This window comes from Lepidochelys kempii, chromosome 3, assembly GCF_965140265.1.
Source record: "Lepidochelys kempii isolate rLepKem1 chromosome 3, rLepKem1.hap2, whole genome shotgun sequence".
Lineage (NCBI taxonomy): Eukaryota > Metazoa > Chordata > Testudines > Cheloniidae > Lepidochelys > Lepidochelys kempii.
In genome coordinates this window covers 103,752,299-103,776,745 of record NC_133258.1, presented here as the reverse complement: position 1 = coordinate 103,776,745, position 24,447 = coordinate 103,752,299, and the positions used below count along the sequence as shown (strand labels likewise).

At 40.9% G+C, this 24,447-nt stretch overlaps 1 protein-coding gene across 7 annotated transcripts in view; it reads right to left on the bottom strand.

Moving 5' to 3' along the window:
- The window catches only part of PDE7B (phosphodiesterase 7B), a 276,797-nt gene that overhangs the window by 49,614 nt on the left and 202,736 nt on the right, over window positions 1-24,447 (bottom strand). For 6 of the 7 annotated variants that reach the window (XM_073337392.1, XM_073337390.1, XM_073337393.1 and 3 more), the window contains one exon: window positions 8,376-8,459. The exons of the other annotated variant lie outside the window; for it this stretch is intronic. In XM_073337392.1, the coding sequence (XP_073193493.1) occupies window positions 8,376-8,459 (84 nt within the window). The remainder of the gene's footprint in view (window positions 1-8,375; window positions 8,460-24,447) is intronic. 7 annotated transcript variants of the gene reach the window in all.

Genomic DNA, 24,447 nt, shown 5'->3' with positions numbered 1-24,447 from the left:
TCCCCATACAGCGATCAGATCCCGTACCTCCCGTTCAGTCCATGCTGGAGCTCTTTTGCGATTCTGGGACTCCATCATAGTCACCTCTGCTGATGAGCTCTGCATGGTCACCTGCAGCTTGCCACTCTAGCCAGACAGGAAATGAGATTAAAAAGTACGCGGTTCTTTTCCTGTCTACCTGGCCAGTGCATCTGAGTTGAGAGTGCTGTCCAGAGCGGTCACAATGGAGCACTCTGGGATAGCTCCCGGAGGCCAATACCGTCAAATTGTGTCCACAGTACCCCAAATTCGACCCGGCAAGGCCGATTTAAGCGCTAATCCACTTGTCAGGGGTGGAGTAAGGAAATCAATTTTAAGAGCCCTTTAAGTCGAAATAAAGGGCTTCATCGTGTGGACGGGGGCAGGTTTACATTGATTTAACGCTGCTAAATTCGACCTAAAGTCCTAGTGTAGACCAGGGCTTAGAGACAAACAAATTTATTTCAGCATAAGCTTTCGTGAGCTACAGCTCACTTGAAGTGAGCTGTAGCTCACGAAAGCTTATGCTCGTGAGCTGTAGCTCACGAAAGCTTATGCTTAAATAAATTTGTTAGTCTCGAAGGTGCCACAAGTACTCCTTTTCTTTTTGTGAATACTGACTAACATGGCTGCTACTCTGAAACCTGAGCTACAGAAAGGTTATTAGATGCCTAATGTCACACAGCATGTCAGTGTCCAAGCCAGAGAAAGAACCCAACAGCCCTGAGTATCTTTTGACGATAGTAGGTGCTCCAAGTTAGTTCTGTTCACTGATTAAGGTAAGTAAAGCCCTTCTTGTTAAATGAAACTTCCTTTGTTTGCACATTAATGTCAAGATCTCAGGTTGGTGAATACACAGCACAAAGCAGGTGCTATAATATGTGAAGCGACTCCCAGCAAGTGCTATTTAGACCTTGCAGATGCTTTCTTTCTAATCTGGCTATTTTAGCGATGCAAGGAATTTACTCTTGTTCTTAATTAATGCCATCAAGAAATGTACCATATCAGTCACCGACACAGCACATCATGGGATAATGAAACCTATTTTAATCACCACATCAGAGTCACTGGAAGGAACTGGTTCAGTGACTTACTGAGCAATTTAATCAATCAGAAAATTAAATAATTGCTGCCTTACTACTAAAGTCCTTTATTTCTGAAACCCAAACTAGGCTCCTCTAAAAGGAAAATCAGTTTAAGTTAATTTTCACTGCAGAAGTGTATAAAGCTCCAAATGCTTACAAGACACAATATTCAGATTATCTACTCTTCTGTGGCTGCTTGGCGGTAATACAGTAGCTTGTAAAAAGCAAAATGGCCTCTAATTGCCTTTGTGAAATTAGCCTGAGTTAATTTCAGATACGGGCCTAACCTGCAAAGTTCACAGAGAAACTTTCTTAAAATGTGTGGGGTTTTGGTTGGGACCTAACTCTAGCGCATTTACACATTTGATTTTGCTGTTCCACAGTATTTCAACACTGCTCCAGTCTATTCTTTTACTTCTGTGGAGTTTTTGGGAAAATTATGTTTCTACAGTTTTACTTTCAACTCCTGTCTTTCTTAGGTCACTTACTCATCTAGGATGAAAAAAGAAAACAACAGTGACATTCTCTCTCTCACTCACCATTCCATTTTAGGGTCTGGTTTGATTGTAATTTATTTCAAGGGGAAACTCCTTCCCCAATTCTCTTATGAACCTCCCTTAAATAGAGCCATGCAGAACTCACTGGCTTCTGTTTATATGACTTTAGCAAACCAAAATCTCTGGGTTTTGATCACAGGCCCCCAGAATAATATTCAGGTTGCCCAGGCTACTCATGCAAGGTGTTCTGGAGCATCCCTCAGTCCAGTTAGCCAGCAGGAGCAGGCAGCCTTCCTGTCTCACTAATGCAGGATGGGAAAGTGGATGGCCTGCTTTGCCTCATAGGAAACCTGAAATGAATGTGGGGACTGCAAAGCCACCAGACCCTCCTCACCCCCAATAGTGATGATATGAGAGAAAGTTGCTACTCAGTGCCACATGAAAGTCTTGGGTCGAAAATCGTTGTTGCCTACACTATTGCATAGAGATTCAGGTGGTGCCATAAGCCCTTGCAAGTTGTTGGGACCCAGTAGTTTAAGACAAGGACATATATGTAGCTATGCTAGAGCACAGGAGCACACTAGCTGATGGCATGGGATCACCTGATCAACTACTGGGTCATCATTTAGGTTAAATTTTGTCCTCCACAAATCAACTTTTAAAGCTAAAGGTCACTGGCCCAGCTACAGTTCAAGAAAAGCATAAGGCTATATACATTTGTGAGGGCAGAAATTACAAGAGGAACTGTGACGTTGTCTAATTAAAATTTAACCATGCAAATCATTATTGCTACCACTGTTATATAATTGCAACAAATCTTATACAAAGTGTAATGCGTGGCCAGAAAGGGTTAAACTGTTTGCAGGCTAACTAACCCAAAGCCCACCTTTAAAGACATGTTAGAAAGTATGTGAATAGTAATTAGGGCCATTCGATGCTAGATTGGCTAGAACTTTGAAATGCAAACCTGTATTGGTAGAAAATTAAAGGTGATACTAATTGTATGGGTTTAATTATAGTTGGTTAAATGTTCACCATGTAAACAGACAATTCCTGTCTGTCACTATAGCTGATGATTCAGAGATCAAAAGAGAATATTAACATTTAGATTAATCTTAGGTGCAATAATGTCATTGTCTATGTGTCTCTCTAAAGTTTGTGATGAACTGCTTCATGGATAAATTACCTTATGTTAATCCATGTAGTTAATTACGGGTGAAGTTTAAGAAACAGAAGGTTACATCAAAAGCCTATTGTTCACCCAGGACTGTACGGTCAAGTGGCTGCTAGAAAACTGTAAAAAGAGACCCTTGGGTCCTGATCCTTTTTTATCTCAGATCTGCCTGAGGTTTCATGCAGAGGAAGCCAAAGCCATAAGGACGGAGTCCAGTTCTGACTGGACTACCCTGAAATATAAACATTGGACTATAACCTATGAACTATTGCTGAAATAACTCTTTGCAACTACAAAGGTCACCCTCTCTGCTATGAATCTGAATCTCAAGACTGTATTCATGTCTGTATGTACAGTAATCTTTTAACCAATGCTCTCTATCTTTTCTTTTTCAATAGATTTTAGTTTAGTTAATAAGAATTGGCTGTAAGCAGGTATTTGGGTAAGATCTGGAATATTCATTAACGTGGGAAGTAATGTGTCTGATCCTTTGGGATTGGTAGAACTTTTTTATATGATGAATAAGATTTTCAGTGATCCTCATCATATTTGAATTGGGTGTCTGGGTGGAAGCCTGAGGCTGGGTTATTTTAGAAGGAACTATGTTGTTGGCTTCTGGGTAACCAGTGAGGTATTATAGAGGCTGTTTTGTGCTGGCTTGGTAAATCTAAATATTGGAATATCCACCAGTGTTGGGGATTGTCTGCCCCATTCTTTGCAGTTCACCCTAGTTGAGTGACCTCAGTTGGCTCCCCTGGGACTCTGGTCACAGGAACACTAAAGCCTTACCTCTCCGCCAGCTGGGCGCGCGAGAGAAAATGTGCATGCACAATCCTGGCCCCAAGTTACACACACCAAATGTCTCTCTGATATAGCGGGACACTGGAAGAATGTTTAGACATCATCACAGACATCAGCTCACAACAGGAAGCTAACTGTAATCCAGTTGGTTTGAGTTCTACCCTATCAGATCTGTTTTCAGAATCGATGCAATTTCTTTTTCCAGCAGGATTTTACTACACCTTTAACCATACATTAACTTTGGTGCCAGAATCCAAAGAAGCCAAAAGACACAGACAGCCTTGATGCTAACCCATGCTGGCCATGATGGAAAGAAAATCCACCCAAGTGACTAATCTATAAACATAAAGGCTATATTTGAGTAATATTGTCTTATGTTAAATAGCAGTGTCCTGAAATATTTGTTTTAAGAATGTACACATCTTTTTTTAATAATAAACTTTAATTTTTCTCTCTCTCTTCTTTTGTGAGATGGGGGTGTAATATTATTTAGGGTTGCTAGATGGTGCTGTGTAGCTCGAGTCTAAGTTTTGTTTATCTGAATTTGTAGAAGTTAGATCATGGAGAAAGGATTGTGATAATGTGTCTTTCTGGTTATTGAATATATTTCTAGTAAAGTCTGTTCTGCCTTAATCTCTCACTTAGTGCAAGTATTACTTTAGATGTAGCGCTGCTGCCTATTGGTTATACCTACATAAGAAAACATTTCTTGGTGCCAAATCCTTTCAGTAGTATTAATCCTGGCACTTTATGTAGTAGTATCACAAGATTATTCTGTTTACACTGCTTGTTCTCCTTTAAGAGGAAGTTCTTTTAACCAATGTTCCCGCTGTACTTATACTATATGTTAAATACACAGGCCCCATTTAGTGAGCATGGGTGAGGCCAAAATAAAAGCTTATGTACATCCCAGGCACAGATGCGTGCACAGCGAGTGAGACAGGCTCAGTGCACTCTTCATTTGCAACATCAGTGGTCTAGTGTTGAGATTTCACCTTATTTTGGATTTAAACATTAAAAAATTATCGTCAGTCCCTTAGACTATAACAGTGAATACGTAAAAATCTGATTTTGGTTCCCTCCATATTTTCAAGACTGCTACCTTTTCCCATTCACGGAGGTCAAACAGAGATTTTTTTTTTCAGTCTAAAATAGATCTACACTACAAACAAACAAAAAAGTGTGTGCTTAACTCAGGTTAACTAACCTGCTTTAGCTGTCTCGGGTTAAAACAGCAGTGAAGACATGGCAATTCAGGCCCGTACCAGCTCAAGTTAGGGTCCATATGGGAACATGGCGATGAACTCAAGCTGCAAACCCGAGTTAAAAAACTGAGTTGCCATGTCTTCACTGCTATTTTAACCCGAGACAGCGAATGCGGTTAGCTAATCTGAGTTAAGACCACACCTTTGCAGTGTAGACATACCCAATAACTAATTTGAGATTAAAGAGAAACAACAAAGAAAGAACAAGTTAAAGTCGCCATGAGAGAGAACACCCTGACTTGCTCTGTAACATTTAGCATCTGAAATGAAACAAAAATGACTGCTGCTATATAACCTAGCAGGGCAACTCCTCTGAATTTGAAGATGCAACATACAGAAAGACACCTCTTTTTTAAATTACATAGGGTAGCCACATGTGCTAGAAAAGTCAAGCTGAGCTCCTTTTTCCTTGAGCCATCGCAACAATGCTGTTCTCTGTGGTGACCCCCTCCCTTGGTGCATGCTGGACCTTCCTGGACTGGAAGAGTGAATCATCAGGATTTAGTTGAAGGACCCCCACCCTGGCAAGAAAACCTACCTTCAACAGAAAAGTTCAAAAAGACAATTTGAAAAGTTTTTTTTTTTGGGGGGGGGGGGAGGGCAGGAGAGTTTCATGGGACTACTAAATAAAGAAATAAAATTGAAAACAAAAATGAAATACTTCAGGCAGAGTCAAATGTGAACGTTTATTCACTTCTGTCACTGCATGAATGAAAGCTGGGACAATGGAATTTGCTCAGCAGCTGGTGTTCTTGTAAACTGGTTTATAACCAAGGCCAGGTGAACTGGGTCTGATTAAACAAGTTTCAGCTGAGAATTCTGAGAAATAAGTTTGGGGCTCTGTGACGTTATTGACATAATCTGGGACTGTATAGATCATCATTGCAATCAAGGTCCTGTAGTGGCACCAAATCTTATATAAAGGGGGTCAAATGAGGTGTCTAAGACAAGGTTATGGTTTGCTGATTATGATTATGCTGTCTATATGTGTGTATCATTTTGTAGTTGAAGTTATGAATATTGGCTCTATACTGTCTGTATTTCAAATTTATGCTATGCTTCTGGGTGACACCCCAGACAAGTTGGTGTCAGCTCTGCCTAGCCTGCTTGATGGCCCATTAAGGACCATCAGTTATACAACTGACCCATTGAGAGAAGGCAGACATGCCTTGCGCCTCAGCAAGGCATGCAGGGACATGCTTATGGACAGAACTCTGAGGTTTTTCCAGGCCATGTGATGGACAGCTTCTCTTTGGGACAAAGAAAGAAAGATCACATGGCAAGAGAATATAAAAAGCTGCTGCAGGTCCTCCATCTGATCTTCAATCCGGCTTCTTACCTCTGGAGGGACTTTGCTACACTGAAGCTCTGAACAAAGGACTGAATGACCCACCCCACCTGTGGATGTACTCCAGAGACTTGATTTGAACCTGCAGTTTATTCTATCACTGCTACAAGCCTGAACCAAGAACTTTGCCATTACTGTATGTAATTGATTCCATTTAACCAATTCTAGCTCTCATCTATATTTCTTTCCTTTTATGAATAAACCTTTAGATTTTAGATTCTAAAGGATTGGCAACAGTGTGATTTGTGGGTAAGATCTGATTTGTATATTGACCTGGGTCTGGGGCTTGATCCTTTGGGATCAAGAGAACCTTTTTTCTTTTACTGGGGTACTGGTTTTCATAACCATTTATCCCCATAATGAGTGGCACTGGTGGAGATACTGGGAAACTGGAGTTTCTAAGAGAATTGCTTGTGTTACTTGTGGTTAGCCAGTGCGGCGAGACCAAAATCTGCTCTGTTTGGCTGATTTGGTTTGCCTTAGAGGTGGAAAAACCCCAGCCTTGGGCTGTAACTGCCCTGCTTTAAGCAATTTGTCCTGAAATGGCACTCTCAGTTGGGTCCCGCCAGAACCAGCATCGTTACAGACTCTTGAACATACTTTTCAAAAAAATGTAAGTACCTCTCCCTCCCTCCCAAGTGCCCTTTTTTACCCCTATTTTTTGCTCTTCCTTGCCTTGTGAGTACAGCTAAGTTTCTAACTCATTCCTACAGCTGGATTTCTAACTCTGTCTGTTCTTTCCCAGTACTTTGCTACTCCCCAGACCTGATTCAAGTTCTCTTCCACTACAGAGCCCATCTCTTTAATGATATTGCAAGGGTCTCATATCCTCTGGTTGGTCTGGGCAACTTTCTGGATTTGTCTCATCTCCTATGTCTCCCTAGTTCAGAGTTACACCCAACATTCTGATGGACTTCTGACCTCAGCACTACCTCTAGTCTACAAGATTTGGCAGCAGTTGGTCTGAGCTAACTGTGGAGGCAGCAGAAAATAGATAATGATTCCCAAACTAAAATCTTTACCAGACTGTAGCAGCATTGCCAGCTTCCATAAGTGCCAGCACATCAGAGGTCTGAGTTTTCCCCTCTTCCTACTTTCCTTCTTCTCTTCCTGAACTTGTTCCAGGCCCACCTATTTTCAACCCTCCCATTCCTCAGATCCTAGGAGTTCTGGGAAGCAGTTAAGCAAACAGGGTTTAAAGTTTAGTTTTGATAAGTGCTTTTTAATGAAAAATGTAATCACCAGAAGATTAAAACTTAAATCACTAAGCCACTGTTGGAGATCGAGTCTATTCTGATGAAGGCTGTTAACAAGTGTTGTTTCAAAAGGTAAAATTCAAATGACCTGTGCTATACATAAGATTTATGCCAAGCCCTGCTTGTGTCTGAATGTCAGAGTTGTGTTGTATTCTGTTTGAATACAAAGACCAAAGAATTGAGTGAAATTTGTATCTTTATTCATCTTTGCACACTGGGTAACTGGGGTGAAATAACTGGGCATTTCCCAGGAATATCTCTAAAGGAGAGAAGACAGAAAAAGCCCTCTTGTAGTTTGGATAAATGGAGAGAGGTCAGGTGAAAAAGAACAGGGGCTTTTTTTAGCTGTGTCCTTCATTATTCACAACAATGCTAGATTAATAACTTTAATAAAAATGAAGTTATAGCTATTTTTTGACAGATACTCACTATAGGCCTGATCTAAAATCCAAGTCAATGGGAAGACTCCATTGGGTTTTGCACTGGGCTCTGACTGTTCGCAAAATTAATGTCACTGTAACCCACTGCTCAGTGTATGTTATGCTTCCCCAAAACCAGAAAGGGTGAGAGGCTGTTAAAGCTCTCAGATGGTCAGTCTGGATCTTTAGGTGCTTTTAACTCTGGAAGTCCCCAGTTCAATCCCTGGGGTTGGCCACGATGGCAGCTGTCACACCACTATTAAAGTGCGAATTTATCTGACCAACGGTAAGCAGTATGGACAGTGGTCATTAGTCAAAACATTTCATGCTCAAACTGGGTGGGAACAACAGTATTATGGTACATTCCCCATTGAGCGAACGAGGAAAGCCGGTCATTGAATGTGGTGCAATGATCCTTGGGTCATAGACTTTTAATAACTATTTTGGTTTTTAAATTTCCTTTACAAATCCATTCCCAGTGGGAATTTAGTTGAGGGAGGGGTTGCACTTACTGTTGAGAAGACGGAAGTCTATGAACGGATAGGAACCACGGCGCTCAGAGAGAACCCCTGTCTGACCTCTCACCCGTGCATCTCCTGCAAAACACAACCCCCCACAGATGTTAGAAGGGGTGTCCACCCTTTTGTCTTGTGTAATATTAGCCAACCAAATTGATAGCATCACAATCCTCTGTCAGGAAAGCCACGCTTCAAATACCATTTCACATGGCTTCCTCGTAGAGCTAGGTAGTGCAGTACAACTCAATCCTCTGATATGATTGGAATATAGCAGAAAAGATGTAGCCATCCTACTGAACAGCTGCTTATCCAGTGAATAGACTCACATCACTTCAGGAGCATTGCAGAAATCTAGTTTCTTATCCCAGCTATACCAATAGGCTTATAATTGTTATTTCACTGCTGACAGGGTGCTCAGTGTTGTACATGACTCACAGAACAGAGTGTGCTGCCTTAAAGACTTTACAGTCTAAACCACACAGACACAGGGAGACAGATGCTGCCACCTTTACCAGGATTACCAACCCCCTATGTTCAAAAATCATTCATCAGCCCTCCAAATATAATGAAACTGGTTTAAAAATCATGATATTAAAAAAAAAATGATTCTTTTCCTTTCCCTTTGTGTTTTTGAGCCTTTAGGGTGCACTCAGGTGATGTTTTCAAGCTTTTCTCTGCAACAATGGAAGTTCGAAATGTTCATTTAAAAAAAGTAAGCTGTCATTCTCAAAAAAAAAAAAAATAGAATGACTCCAGGAGCTGAGGCTTTAAGGAAAAAAACTAAATACCATCAGGTTTGGAATAAGATAGTGAGACTAGGCAACACTGCTTTATTCACATTGACAAGTAACTTATTATTTCCTCAAGCTGCACCACTGAAATTAATGAGACTACTTGAAAAGTAAAGTACCATTAAGGTTAGGTAGGAGTGGCCAAATCTGTCCTGGAATTGGCAGTTGGACATAGCTAAATTCCGAGCAGTCTCCCTCTGAGTTTTTTAGTTTTCTATGAAGATTACTGAGGGCTATCAGGTAACTCTAAAAAGAATTGGCCTGCCCGCTCCTAAAGTAACTGTACTAACATATAACATTTTTTAAAATCTCTGATTGTGAAAACACTTAGTCTTTTTGATACCTGTTAATTAAGTACAAGTGCATTCAGTGGAAGTGCTGAGGAATGGCGAGAAGTCTATCAAGAAGCCAGGTGTAGGTAGCAGACATACATCCCAGCAAAAAATGTTTAATTCCCTGGGGATAAGCATTGTTTATTGCAAACTGCCAGGTTGTGGTGGTGGTGGTTTGTTTTTAACTCTTTGTCAGGCCTATCATCAATTCACTGCACCTCTACATCTAACAGCACCTGCTGAGCTAGTGATCAAATTGTGTATAGTGATGTGTCTACCTGCTGGAGATTTTGAGCATGCAGCCGTTGGAGGGGAATGGATTGGTCTGTGTTAGTCCAAATTTCATATTGCTGCCTGTGCCCCTCCAGTTCTTTAATCAGGAGTGCTAGCAGACCTGAGTTTCACATGGAGGAAGAGCAGTGATGCTGCAAAATGCATTTGCTAGCTCTCTTGTGTAAGCTTCCAGCTATTTGCCTTCAAGCTGAAAATAAAGCGAAGCAATTGTTCTTCAATTAATACAATTAGTTGGGTTTCATTGCAATCACCTTTTTGTAGCGAAAGGAAGGATCCTGTGAAAACAGGACAGGAAATTTTGACAGCTTAGAGTCAGATCACTGTTCCATCTTCATTGTGTTTCAAAGGGAAACAAACAAGGTGAGGGGAAATAAAAAGAGTTGTTTCTCTTTTATTTTTTGAGGCTGAAGACATAAGCTAGCACACAGGAATGTTCACTGTTACAAACAGAAAAAGCTGCATCTTTGTCAGACCCAAAGTCTGGCGGCAGCACTGGGCTCTCCAGGGGAGACATTTCCTGAATGAATCTTCTGCCCACTTGGCATCTTACTTTGTCTCTTTTTAATAAAAAAACAAAAAACCTGTGCTAGGTAACAGGAGTGTGTGGCTTATTACATAACTGTCAGTAAGGGTGGAGATGCTGGCAGTGCAGACAACTTACAGCTGCTGCTGGAACATCAGCTGCATGACAAGAACCAAAATCTGGTTGCAGTCATGGTGTCAAGGTCCTTTCAAAGTGGGGAGATGGGACAAGAGAAGAATTAAGCAGCTATTACTGAGCTGCTGCTGCGAATGCAGTAAATAAGCAGGAGAAACATTCCTTTTCCAAAAAGAAAAGGAGTACTTGTGGCACCTTAGAGACTAACCAATTTATTTGAGCATGAGCTTTCGTGAGCTACAGCTCACTTCATCGGATGCATACCGTGGAAACTGCAGAAGACATTATGTACACACAGAGACCATGAAACAATACCTCCTCCCACCCCACTCTCCTGCTGGTAATAGCTTATCTAAAGTGATCATCAAGTTGGGCCATTTCCAGCACAAATCCAGGTTTTCTCACCCTCCGTTGCATTTATTATTTAGTCTATTTAATACACGGCTCCATCTGATACTTCACGGATGACAACAATTCACAGGATGCTAAAAGTGTGCACCCAATGCAGCATTTCTACAATGGTCGTCTGAAAACTTCCAGTCTTTAAAATACTATTTTACTAAAACTTCAGGTTTTGTACTGCAGCCCATCACTATAGCATCTTGGCAGCTTCCCCTCTGCACACTGTTCTCCGCCCTCAAACGAGCACCTCCTGCCAGCTGCCAAACAGCTGTGGCTGATGGGTGCTAAGCACCCCCTATTTTTTTTTCTGGGGGGTGCTTGAGCCCCGGAGCACCCATGGAGTTGGCACCCTATGGTTTGTATTGATGTATTTATTGTTTCTTGCATACTTGGGTTTTATACTCCTTGCTTGCAGTGGTAGCATTATTCATTTTCCCAAAGGGCATCCCCTGGATCTCACTCCAGGGAGGCGTCACCTTGGCACCACAAGAAGGAACCCAGGATCCAACCCCTGCAAAAAGAGGGGAGAAGCCACTCCAAGTACCAGAGAGGATGCTTGAACCACACCTTGGGGGAAGGGCTACAATTGCTATCCCCACTTTGTAGCAGGGGAGTGGAGGCAACAGAAATAGTCACTTGCAGAATACTGCACAGCAAATCAGTGTCAGAGTGAGAAAACTAGACCCCATTTCAGTGAGCTATCCACTGGACCACGCGGTCTCCAAACCTTAACAATGGGCTAGAAATAGGTCACCAGGCTACTCAGCTGTTTGAGGCTGCAGTGTATCACAGTACTGGCAACCATTTTCTTTTGTAAGGACTATTTTACTGCTGTTGCCCCTGATGATGGTCACCATATGCACACACAGAGAACATACATTATGGATGGTCATACAATATATGTTTCTATTATTCTCACACAACTCATAGTCAAACAGCCAACATTTACCACACAGTGCTATTTAAGCAACTGTTTTGCTCGATATGTCAAGCTGGAAATCTAAGGTAGTCTAGATACCGTTGTATGGTAAATGGTGAGCACTTTCTCTGAGAGAATATAAATTCATGTGTGCATGGCTATAAAATACAAAAAGCGTGGAGAGAGGAAAGGAGTGAATGACAACAGGGGTAACTGAGCTGGAAGGCTTGTCCAAGCCCCCTTTTCATATGGAGAAATGGAGGGTTCTGACTTAGGCACCTGTCGGCAAGAGCCATCAATACGTCTCAGCCAATAGTTTTTGTGGGTAAAATGAAAGAGCTATAAACCTCAATCACTGGCATCACAGGAGCCTAACAGAAAAATATTGAACAAAAGCAGCAGAAGAGCCTTGGGAAAATAGTTCCAAGGACAACACGGGCTTGTATAAAAATATTATACCAACGTGAGCAAACAACAGACAAGAAATCATCCTTGAGAATCTTTGTCTAAAGGAAGTAGCAGATGCGACTCCACCAAATAACCTGCTTCAGTTATGGCACAACCAGGGCTTGAAAAATTTACCAGGGACTTGTTAGCTGGAGAGCTAAGTAGGCCCACTAGCTAGAGATGAATATGAAAGATTGGGAGGTAAGGGAGAGGAAGAGGAGCGACAATGAGGTCCAGAGGCAATGCTCTGGAGTGCTTTCCCTTCCTCAGCCACTAAGAAGAGGGACAGTGTTGGGAGTTGTACTAGGCTACTTCCCCTACACCTGGCTTAGAATCTCCACCTTTTATATCATCCTCTGGCTGGGAAATTTGAGGCTTCACCTTTTGCCAGCTGCTGCAAAGAGCTTGTCTGTCTCTTCCCCCCCCACCTGCAGAAACACTTACATATCATAGGAGGGGAGAAGATGTATGTGTGTGTGTCTCTGTTACTCTACCCTTACTTCTGCCTCTCTTTTGGGTGGTCCTTGGTATTTTATAATTCCAGTTCCGGCACCTCTGCTAGGGCTCAGAGCCTGCCCAAGCAGCAGAATTGTGAAACTGACATGATCTTGCATGTTTCACGGCTGCTTACAGAGTTCTGAACAGCAAGTGTGACAGGCCTGAGCCTTATCATTCTGCTGCCACTCAGCAAAGCTATGAACAGTAAAAGAGGCTGTAGAACTCTGCAGACTTAACACACCTTTGCAGTGGTTTACATTCTGTTCACATTCTGAAGGTTTTTATTGCAACAACAAGGACTAGGAACTTCCTACTTGGGGGGGGGGGGGGGGGATGGGTTGCAATCAGATGTATTCTGTGGATTTTATGCCTGCCTCAAAGTACCCACCCTGACCACTGTTGGAGGCAGGATGCTAAACTAGGTGACCTGGCTCAGTATGTGTTCCTAAAAATGTAGAAGTTATTTAGCCTTAGATGATAGGCATTCTGCCACCAGAGTAATGTGGAATCGCTAGCGTCACTGCTGTTGTAATCCAGTGGAGCCTGACGGGAGGATGCAAAATTTAGAAATTTTCTCACACATGAATTTAAATCTAGCAAAAATGTTCAGGTCTAAAAAAGTCTAAATGTCAAAAGCTGAAATAATAGTAATAACAACAGTTACACTGCGCTTGTAGCAACGTGTAGTGGGTTGTGTTACCATGGTAACTTTGCAGATAATGTCTTCCTGCCATAGCAAAGAATTCTAAACTGCACCCTTAAGAGAAGCCCATTATTAATTAGTTAAATGCTGCTTCTTGACATCTACTCACTTACCTTTATAAAGCCCACTGATGAAACAAATAATGTGCACAATTTTTTTTTATTTTTTAAAAACGCATAGCACTGTACATTTTTCAAAGTGATGCGCAAACAGTTCACAAACCATTCAGTTTAGGTGGTTAAATATAATTGGCCTTGTGATGATTTGGCAGACCTGTCTATGTACAATTTTTGGATTCTGTTTGATATTATGAACTCTCTATGTTTATAGCCTCATGGTGGTCTTTCCTGTATTATTGCATCATACTCGTGTTAAGGAGTGGGGGACTGGTGCCTAAATGTCTGTCTCTGAATGGGGTCATCATTAAGGATCATCAGCAACTGAATATGCCTTACCCCACAGTGGTTCTCAAACTGTGGGTTGCGACCCCCAAAGTGGGTCACGACCCCATTTTAATTAGGTTGCCAGGGCCCATGTTAGACCCACTGGGGCTCGGGGCTGAAGCCAAAGCCTGCACCCCCCCGCCTGGGACTGAAACTGAAGTCCAAGGGCTTGAGCCTGGGGCAGCAGGCCTCTGCTTCCCCTCCCCTCAACCAGAGCTGTGAGGCTCGGGCTCCGGCCCCCTTCTGCCTGGGGTAATGTAGTAATTTTTGGTGCAATGAAGTTTGAGAACTGTGGAACAATGGAGTGGCTGCAACGCAGGTAAAGTCAGTTCGCTGCAGAGGTGTAGACAATGGCAAAAACAGAGGAGGAGGCATAAAGAACCAGATTGTTTATGGTTTAAAAAACACAGAGACAAGGAGTGTGGGGGGGAGGGGTGTAAAAAAAAAAAAAAGGAAGGAAGTTTGGGACAGGAGTGAGAGGAGACTCCATGAGCTGGAGAAGGGAGGTCCTGGAGAGGAGACCTGGAATCCTGACAGGAGACTGACCAAATCCCAAAAGAATACTTAAGAGTGGTGGTGAAACTAAGACAGGGAATTACATACAGATATTTCATATTTTGCATGAAGCTGTATATCTCTTGCACTGTCTAAAGAGTGATGGGTTTAGCAATCCCTCTGCAAGGTCTGTGTCTTACGTGTTTCAACTATCATACATCCCTGAAAGGTTAAACTATAAACCAAAGTACCCATAATGTTGGAGCTCTAGGGAGGATGTGCTTAAACTACTTAGGAGCTTTGTGGGGTTTAGGGCAGCTGGGCTGCAGGGTCCCATTCCCTAGGAATTGTACCAGATGACAGTCTATGTTCAGGAAGTATGCTTGAATCCAAAGAAAGAGACAGTGTCTGGAACCCACTCAGACCCAGGGGAGCTTAAAAGCACACTGATCCAGCATGTGGGTCCAAATACAGCAGCCCGATAAACACCCAACAAGGGAGAGCTATACCGGGCCTGTGGAACCCCCAGTTTGCATATGGAGAAGTATATGATTTGTCCAAGACCACATCGTGTATCAGTGGCAGAACCACAGAGTAGAAATTAGGAGTTCTGGATTCTGACCTTATTCTCAGTGCATTTGGCTTCACTGCTTCTCTTACGAGCGCCTTACGATTCATAGATTCCAAGGTCATATGGGACCACTGCGAACATCTAGTCCAGGGATTCTCATACTTTTTTTTGCTGGGACCTCTTTTGAAAATATTTCAGGCTGTGACGACCCCCCTCAAAAAGCGACCCCCCCCATATGATGCCACCCTTACTTCTGTGCTGCTGCTGGCATCGGTGCGGCCTTCAGAGCTGGCACCCAGCCAGCAGCTGCCACTCTCATGATCTTCCCCTTTACAATAGTCTTGTTACCCCCTTTTGGGTTGGGATCCCCAGTTTGAGAAATGCTGAATTCTAGTCTGACCTCTTGTGTGACACAGAGAACAGAATTTTCCCAAAATGATTCCTAGTGCATATCTTGTAGAGAAACATACAATCTTGATTTAAAAATTGTCAGTGATGGAAAATCTACCATGAACCTTGGTAAATTGTTCCAGTGGTTAAAACCATCACCCACATTTATATTAGGACTCAAAAATTATCAGAACTATAACTTCTTATCTTAACTGGCAATTGTCATTCATTCTGCTAATGGGTCAACTTGTACAGCTTCAGTTCAATTAAGAATCTGAGCATCTAAACCTTTATGTAAACCACCCAAAACTCTTGGGCCTGATTCTACTCTCACATGGGATTATAAGGTTTCAGACTAACAACCGTGTTAGTCTGTATTCACAAAAAGAAAAGGAGTACTTGTGGCACCTTAGCGACTAACCAATTTATTTGAGCATAAGCTTTCGTGAGCTACAGCTCACTTCATCGGATCCATACTGGGGAAAGTGTAGAAGATCTTTTTATACACACAAAGCATGAAAAAATATCTCCTCCCACCCCACTCTCCTGCTGGTAATAGCTTATCTAAAGTGATCACTCTCCTTACAATGTGTATGATAATCAAGTTGGGCCATTTCCAGCACAAATCCAGGTTTTCTCACCCCCCGCACACAAACCCACTCTCCTGCTGGTAATAGCTTATCTAAAGTGACCACTCTCCTTACAATGTGTATGATAATCAAGATGGGCCATTTCCAGCACAAATCCAGGGTTTAACAAGAACGTCTGGGGAGGGAGGGGGTAGGAAAAAACAAGGGGAAATAAAGGTGGGTAATAAACGATGCTAATAAACGATGGTCACATAAACACCACCCTATACCGGAAACCTACTGACCGCTATTCCTACCAACATGCCTCCAGCTTTCACCCTGACCACACCACACGATCCATCGTCTACAGCCAAGCTCTGCGATACAACCGCATTTGCTCCAACCCCTCAGACAGAGACAAACACCTACAAGATCTCCATCAAGCACTCTTACAACTACAATACCCACCTGTGGAAATGAAGAAACAGATCGATAGAGCCAGAAGAGTTCCCAGAAGTCACCTACTACAGGACAGGCCTAACAAAGAAAATAACAGAACGCCACTAGCCATCACCTTCAGCCCCCAACTAAAACCCCTCCAACGCATTATTAAGGATCTACAACCTATCCTGAAGGATGACCCATCACTCTCACAAATCTTGGGAGACAGCCCCCCAACCTGAAGCAAATACTCACCAGCAATCACATACCACACAACAGAACCACTAACCCAGGAACCTATCCTTGCAACAAAGCCCGTTGCCAACTGTGCTCACATATCTATTCAGGAGACACCATCACAGGGCCTAATAACATCAGCCACACTATCAGAGGCTCGTTCACCTGCACATCCACCAATGTGATATATGCCATCATGTGCCAGCAATGCCCCTCTGCGATGTACATTGGTCAAACTGGACAGTCTCTACGTAAAAGAATAAATGGACACAAATCAGATGTCAAGAATTATAACATTCATAAACCAGTTGGAGAACACTTCAATCTCTCTGGTCACGCGATTACAGACATGAAAGTTGCTATATTACAACAAAAAAACTTCAAATCCAGACTCCAGCGAGAAACTGTTGAATTGGAATTCATTTGCAAATTGGATACAATTAACTTAGGCTTGAATAGAGACTGGGAGTGGCTAAGTCATTATGCAAGGTAACCTATTTCCCCTTTATTTTTCCTACCCTCCCCCCTCAGACGTTCTTGTTTTTCCTGGATTTGTGGTGGAAATGGCCCACCTTGATTATCATACACATTGTAAGGAGAGTGGTCACTTTAGATAAGCTATTACCAGCAGGAGAGTGGGGTGGGAGGAGGTATTTTTTCATGCTTTGTGTGTATAAAAAGATCTTCTACACTTTCCACAGTATGCATCCGATGAAATGAGCTGTAGCTCACGAAAGCTTATGCTCAAATTAATTGGTTAGTTTCTAAGGTGCCACAAGTACTCCTTTTCTTTATGGGATTATAAATGTCCGTTGTCTATGGTACCTGGATTTTGTTGTAATTAAAAATGATCAAATCTCCATAAAAATATAATCATGTTTCTTCAACTCCCACTGCTCTTTTTCTTGGCACTGCATAGGACACGCACACAAAAGATTGCCCCCCAGAGCAGATATTCCTGGCACTAGGGACCTGAAGCACATTATTTTATGGTGCTTCATGAATGAAAAAAAGCAGGAGGCGGAAGCAGCGTTCAAACACTCTACAGCTCTTTACTACTTTTCTCAAGTAACATGTAGAATCCATAGGCAAGGGATCCAAAAGGAGGAGAGCTAACTGGGTAGAACCTGGCAATGCTCCACCTCCTGTTGTAACAATTTCAGTCCCTTATGCTGATATTCTTGCGAAGGAAGTGCACATTTGGACAGGCTCCCCACAGTTATTTGTAGCTCTATGTGATGATGAAATGATGTTCTTTCATGACACTTCCATATTTCCTGGTTTTGGCTGAGCCATCACTACCTCTTTCAGAGTTCTGGTCCTTCTGCTTATCACAGACAAAATCAAAGCATGTTGACTTACCTCCTTTATATATAAGGTAAATCTCTACACAGTTTGATAGATATCTATAGTAGCTAGTGCTGGTCAAAAATATTAAAAATACATTGAAAGTTACTGAATTTTATTTGTTTACTGAAAACTGGATTTTTGGTAAATGAAAAATGTCTATAACCATTTCAGTGACATTTTCAATAAACGTTTTGATGAGAAATGTCTCAAATTTTTGTGAATAATATTTAGGACTAGTCAGCAGTTTTTCATATTTTTTTAACAAGATTTTTTTTGACCAAAAAAAAAAAAGTTACGTTCCAAATATTCTGACCAGCTCTAACATTAACCATGCTTTCACTGATGAAGGTAAGGAAGAAATTTTCTCTGTGGCCAGGCTATTCCATAAAGGCCTTGTGTAGAGTTGCTGAAGCAGCTGGTACTGGCCACCGTTGCACAGAGGACACAGACTAGATCGATCGCTTGTCTTGGCCCACTCTGGGCAATTCGTCTATCCAAACGTGTTTAGAGTATCAGAAACAGGTTCTTTTGGAGGCATGAGTGAAAGTTTTTGTTGTGTCTAGTTTTATCCAAAGAGTTCGTCTAGCCCTACTGCCTGTGCCCCAATAGCCATTGCTAGATATGTTAATAGATATACTCATGACTGATACTCTGGAAATACTTGCTGTTTCAAAGTGCAGCGAAATTATAGCTTAGCTTCTCTTTTTATTATTTGCTCATACTTGAGAGATGAACATGAGCTGACTCAAAGGGAAATAACTAGTTACAAATTTCACTAATTAGAATAATGTTGATAAACAAATATAATGAGGTACTTGCAGTTGGCAAAGAGTCCCATTTCCCTAGAATTTTGTCCTGCGTTTCCTTTCGGTTGAGATGGCATTCAGAACACTCATATGCCAAGTAGCAGCAGGAACAGCTGCCTTCTGGACAGACTTCCCAAGCAGATGTGTTGGCAACAGTGAGCCCATCAAGTGCTTAAGCGGCTGCCACGTGGTCTCTGATTAGCTTGTTCTCTTGAATATCAATTTATTTCTCAGCCTCTTATTCCAGAAACTGCTCAAAACTGATATTTAAAAGCAAGGAACAAACAAGATGTGCATGAAGTGTTAGGCATAGGTCAAGATCTCTCCCAATTGTAACACATGTCCTTCTCACCACACTTTCTTTACTATCATCCCTTACCATGGTATGTCTAATTTAGATCTTGGTTGCACCATCTCAACACAGTTATGAATAGGGAGAAAGTGTGGGGCCATAGCATCCCAAGGGAAGTGAGCAAGCTGCTCTCCTGTTCCCTTCTCTGTGGGTTAATATTCAGCCCCTAGTGTACATGAAGGGAGCTGGGGGAGGGCAAAGGCTTCTTGTCCCTGCCTCATCAACACCATGACCTTGCATGAGAACCAGAGGCAGTTTGGCCTTCAGATTGCAAACTCCTCTGGATAGGACATGCTCATGTTTACATGTCTATTAAGTGCCATGCATGCCTACGGAACTACATAAATAACAGCCAAAAATTCAAATTGGGGGCCTAAAGTTAGGTCTCATAATCCTTAGGCACCTAATCAAAAGTAGCCTTATTTTTCCCCACAATGTGCTCATCACCTACAACTCTCATTGATGTCATATGCTCAACTGCCCTACTGTAAATCACCGTGGTATCACAATTAGAGCTAGGCAAAATTTTTCAGCTAAAATGTTTTTCCAGAGAAAAATGCAGATTTGGCGACATTTTTGTGAATTTTTCTTTGTTTTGCAGAATTCTTTTGGCTGGAGGGGCGGGAAGAACCATAAAGAAAAAATTACAAAAAGCATTTTTGTTCTGATATTTTCAAAATGTAACGTTTTTATTTTTTGTTTTGGCACTTCCTTCAAATGTATGTTTTAAACAATGAAAATACATTTAAAAACTACTCAAAATGAGACAAAATGTTTTATTTTGAGTTGAATGAAAGGGAAATTTTGTTTGACACAAAATGAAATGTTTTTCAACCTTATGATTCGCTAAAAATTTTGAAAAAATTCATTTTCTGTTCAACTAAAAAAGATTTTTTAACCCTGATATGACCAAGAATCCAGAAAATCCAACATTCACCCAGCTGTAATCACAATGAACTTGCTAGAAAGCGTCTTTCCCCCTAGGCACCATACATACACTGACTGAGCGCTGCATCTGGAGAACGTAATGTGGGCGTCAATATCAAAAAGTGCCCTGTGCATGATCATGAACAAAAGAAGGTTGACACTGACAGAAGTGCTTAAAGGAGAGAGAGGCAGGAGTCAGATGAGAGAAGCCAGAGAAGGACAGAGATTCCTTGGAATAGAGGAAGAAGGGTTGGTGCCTTTGGAGCAATGAGACATATGAGAGAAAGTGTGCAGAAATAATGAGTGTCTGCTTGCTACAGAACTGTAAATGGACAGTAGTATGAAACAAACACATTGCTACTGTGATATTTCACCTAACAATTGCAGATAGATGTGAACTAGAGCTCGAGAACAAAACCCCACTGACTGGGAGTTCAAACCCAGATCAGAATTCTGCAATTGAGGCCCATTTCTGGTATTAACTTTGCCAACACTCATATACTTTGTCAGTGTCAAGAATGCTATTGAAAAGAGAGAGAGAGCGAGAGAGGGAGAGGGAGAGAGATACACAAACACCTCCTAGCCTCCAGGAGAAGAGCAAGAAAGCTTTAAAGGGAAAGCACAATTATTATTGGCAGTTTAAGCCTGAACTTCACCTCCCTCTGCAACTGCGGGCTGATGTTCCCAGACCTCCAGCAATTGCTAAAGTCTTCTAGGAAAAAGAGGCAAGTTAGCATCTGATATTTCTAATATAACAAATAAGCAGAAAAAATAGGAGGGGAGAGAAGAGCAGGGAAAAAACAAACAAACAAAAAACCCCACCCTGAAACTTGCATTTTTATACGTCCTAGAAGAACAATAAAGGATATAAACAATTTTTTTTATTTTGTTTTTCCTCTACATTTTACCTTTATTATAGCTCCCTACAGCACCCAAAGAGCTCTGATTTAGATATTCATTAAATAGACCCTTATCTGTATGATCCAACTCCCCAGTTTCCTCTTCAAATAATATTTTGAAGCAGAAAGAGCGAGACTGGATTTCAATCTTTGTTTTTCACAAACCTCTGTAAATTCCAAAAGAGAATAGCTTCAGGACAGGCCTTTTTTCATGTATGTGTGAAGACAGCACATAAAAAAAGCATTTCCTGACTCACTGTACCCTTGTGCAATCCATACCAAGCAGAGAACTTTTTTTTTTTTTTTTAACTTTTTTCTTTCAGAATTGCAAGTCATAATAAGGAAAAGCTGTGGGGTTATTGTTTTGAAGAAAAAAGACAAGTTAGCTAGAATAAATCCTCAATAAAGTTTAAAGTTATAAGCAACAACAGCAGTTGCTGTTTTTCTAGAGACTTCCTTAACCCTCCTCTAGTATATCTAACAATTACCCATGAGATTTCTATGAGCATGCTAAAAATGAGCTGTAATGGTGGGACGCCAAATACTTATACATGGTAGTCTGGAATGAACTTCGGTTAGGTCAACCAGCTTGAATTTACAATTCTTAAGTAGAGATGTGTGAAACTCAAGAGGGTCTGAATAGAATTGGGTGGTGAATGGTTTTCCTGGTCTGTGAAAATTTGCTAGATTTAGAAAAGTTTTCCCAGCCCGTATCAGGACAAAATGTTCATGAACTGAAAATCCAAAAGAGTTTTCTATTGAGGTCAATAGAAATATTTTGTTTCAATTTTGATCATTTTTTTAAAAAAATGAAATCTATAATTAGCTTAACTTTTGAAATTAAAAGTGACTGCACTAGAAAACTAGAAATTTGACAAGTTTGAAACTTTTTCCAAAAACATTTCAAGTTGAGAAATTTGTCAAAAAGCGACACGTTTCAGTTTCAATGATTTGGCCTTTTCTGGTGAGAAAATGTTTAATCAAAAAAATTCCTGACTAGCTCTAGTTTTGAGTTTAGAATCCTCATCTTAAAGAAGGTTCAGATATCTGGAAGTTAGGATGCTTTTCTAAAACTTATCCAAAACCTCCTGACTCTGAAAAACTGGCCTGGAAATCTTGTGTGAACAGCCTCGCTTTCATGCTATTTGGCCAGTTCTAACTGAGACTGGGAATAATTTATCCAAACACTTCAGAATTTCAAAAAAGTTTAATTTGAATTTGGTTCTAAAACCGGGTGGAAATCCAGGAGATTTCTGAGAACCAAGTCATCCTTCCTTTTACTCAATCAGTATTTTAACTTTCTCATACCACTGCAGAACCCCATCGAAAATCATCCTCAGTTTTGAAATAGACTGAAATTTTGGACCCAGATTCTAATCAAAGATGCACATTATCTCATAACTGAGACAATCTCTATTGTGCATAGCATGATCCTGCTCAAGTTGAAATCTTTGAGGACAAGTGTAGCAAAATACCAGAACATAGCGCATCATGTAATTGAAATTCAAATGTTGATGTTATCTCAAGCACATGGGGGAAATATCAATTAAAGTTCTACTTTAATGCATAACATCCTCAATGGAGGATTTCCATACTCTCATCAAAAAACTTCCTACTCTGCCTCCTCTTAAGGCTTATCAGCAATCTCCCTTGGCTGGGGAGGTCTGGATGGTTCTCTCTTTGGTCTGGCAGGGCCACTCCTCTCTCAAAGAAAGGAGTTGCAGTCTGACACAAGGAACACCTCCCTGCACAGGGACTGAAGTCTGGTCACTTGCATGGCACTTCCATTATACTTAACAACTTATACTTGGGATCTGTTACTTTAGCATAACATTTTATAGTCTCTCTCCTTGCAAAATAAGGTTAGTGAAATCCAGATTCTTTTCTTTTACATAGACCTCAGAGGTCATGCAGCAACTTGAAAGGAGGAGATATGCTACAGAAATCATAGATGCACTCCTTCTCTACATTCTTCCTCATCTGGGGTTAAATTGGGGTGCTTCAAATTTAGGAGGGAAAAGATAGTGGATCACATTCACCACTGGCATAAATTGATGACTCCACTAAAATCATTTATTGTATTTTGGCAAGCTTGGGTTCACAATTATTTATAGGATATCACGTTTTAGCAAGGTGTCCATACCAGCTACAGGTTTAGGGATGTTGATTTGAACAAAACTTTGTTTTATTTCCAAAATTATTCACAGTTTATGCAAGGAGTAGAAGTGCTTTTCACCAGCTGGACTTTCTGAACATTGCATGGAACAAAGTTGTCGCTGTCTAAAAAATTCCAGATCTGTTGCAAACAAACCAAAGAATCTATCTGGTTTCCTTAATTGGATACCCTCCACACTAATTAGTACTGTTTGTTTACACTGTATGACCTGAGCTATTTGAAATGACTTGTCCAAATCTTTAGGGTTCTAGTTGTAGAGGAGAATATTCAAATATATATACTAATAATCTCCATACTGCCCCTTCAATCTAACTCTGACATAAAGTAAGTAATAACTTTTCTGTGGCTGTTTGTTTTGTGTTTCCTCAAAATAAATCAGCTAAACAAGCCCCTCACCCTCTCCGAGATCCTTAAAAATATTTTAGCAAAGAACTAAAAGATCCACCCACCCAGTCCTTTTTTATTCCAGTAAGAACAAACTACTTTTCAGTAGACATATCCAGTCAAGTTACTATTATTTCAGAACTCAATCTGAATCCTTCCCACACTGGCAGACATCACTTTGAGCACACAAAAAATCTTCAGTTCAATTTGAAATTCCTACTGTAATATCGTGTCTATTAGTCTTTTACTGTCAATTTTCTAGATGTTTTTTGCAGTTTTGTTTTTCGTGAGTTTGATCTTCAGACATAAATTACGGTCATTTATTAGCTCCTCTATATGTTCTAATGTCCTGAAATTAGAACATACATTATTTCAGAAAATACATTACAATACCCGTCCCCCTCTTCTTCTTACATTACACCCAGACTTGGCCAGCCTTGGGTTGTGCATGTTTGAATATGAAAGTGGGTTAGGGCTCAGGCACTAATGCTTTCTTCCTCCCTCTGAGTGCCTCTGTATGTTCTAATGTTCTGAAATACAGGGTCATACAATCTACTGGTGTAAATTGGTGCAGCTTTATTGGAGCCAAGCCTGTTTACACCAAAAGAGAATTTGGCCCAGTGTTACTAATTCATTCTACACTTTAATTCTAGAAGTAATTTTAAAGGATAGTGGGAAGACTAATACATACATTGACAGCTGAACATTGTTACATGATTTTAAGGATTTAAACAATCTGTCACGCTCAGCCAAGAATTGGCTTGCTTTAGCAATGCTATGCATGGAGAATCTATTGCTGTGCCTGTGGTGAACTCTATAGCCACCTACAATTAAGGATGGGTTTCTTTGTATATGGGAGATAGCACCTTATAAGGAGCAATATATTGATTTAATGAATCTTAGTCAATTCATCAAGATATCTGTGAAAACTTCCTATAAATCAAATAATTAAATGTAGGAGACAATTGAATAGCCCTAAGTT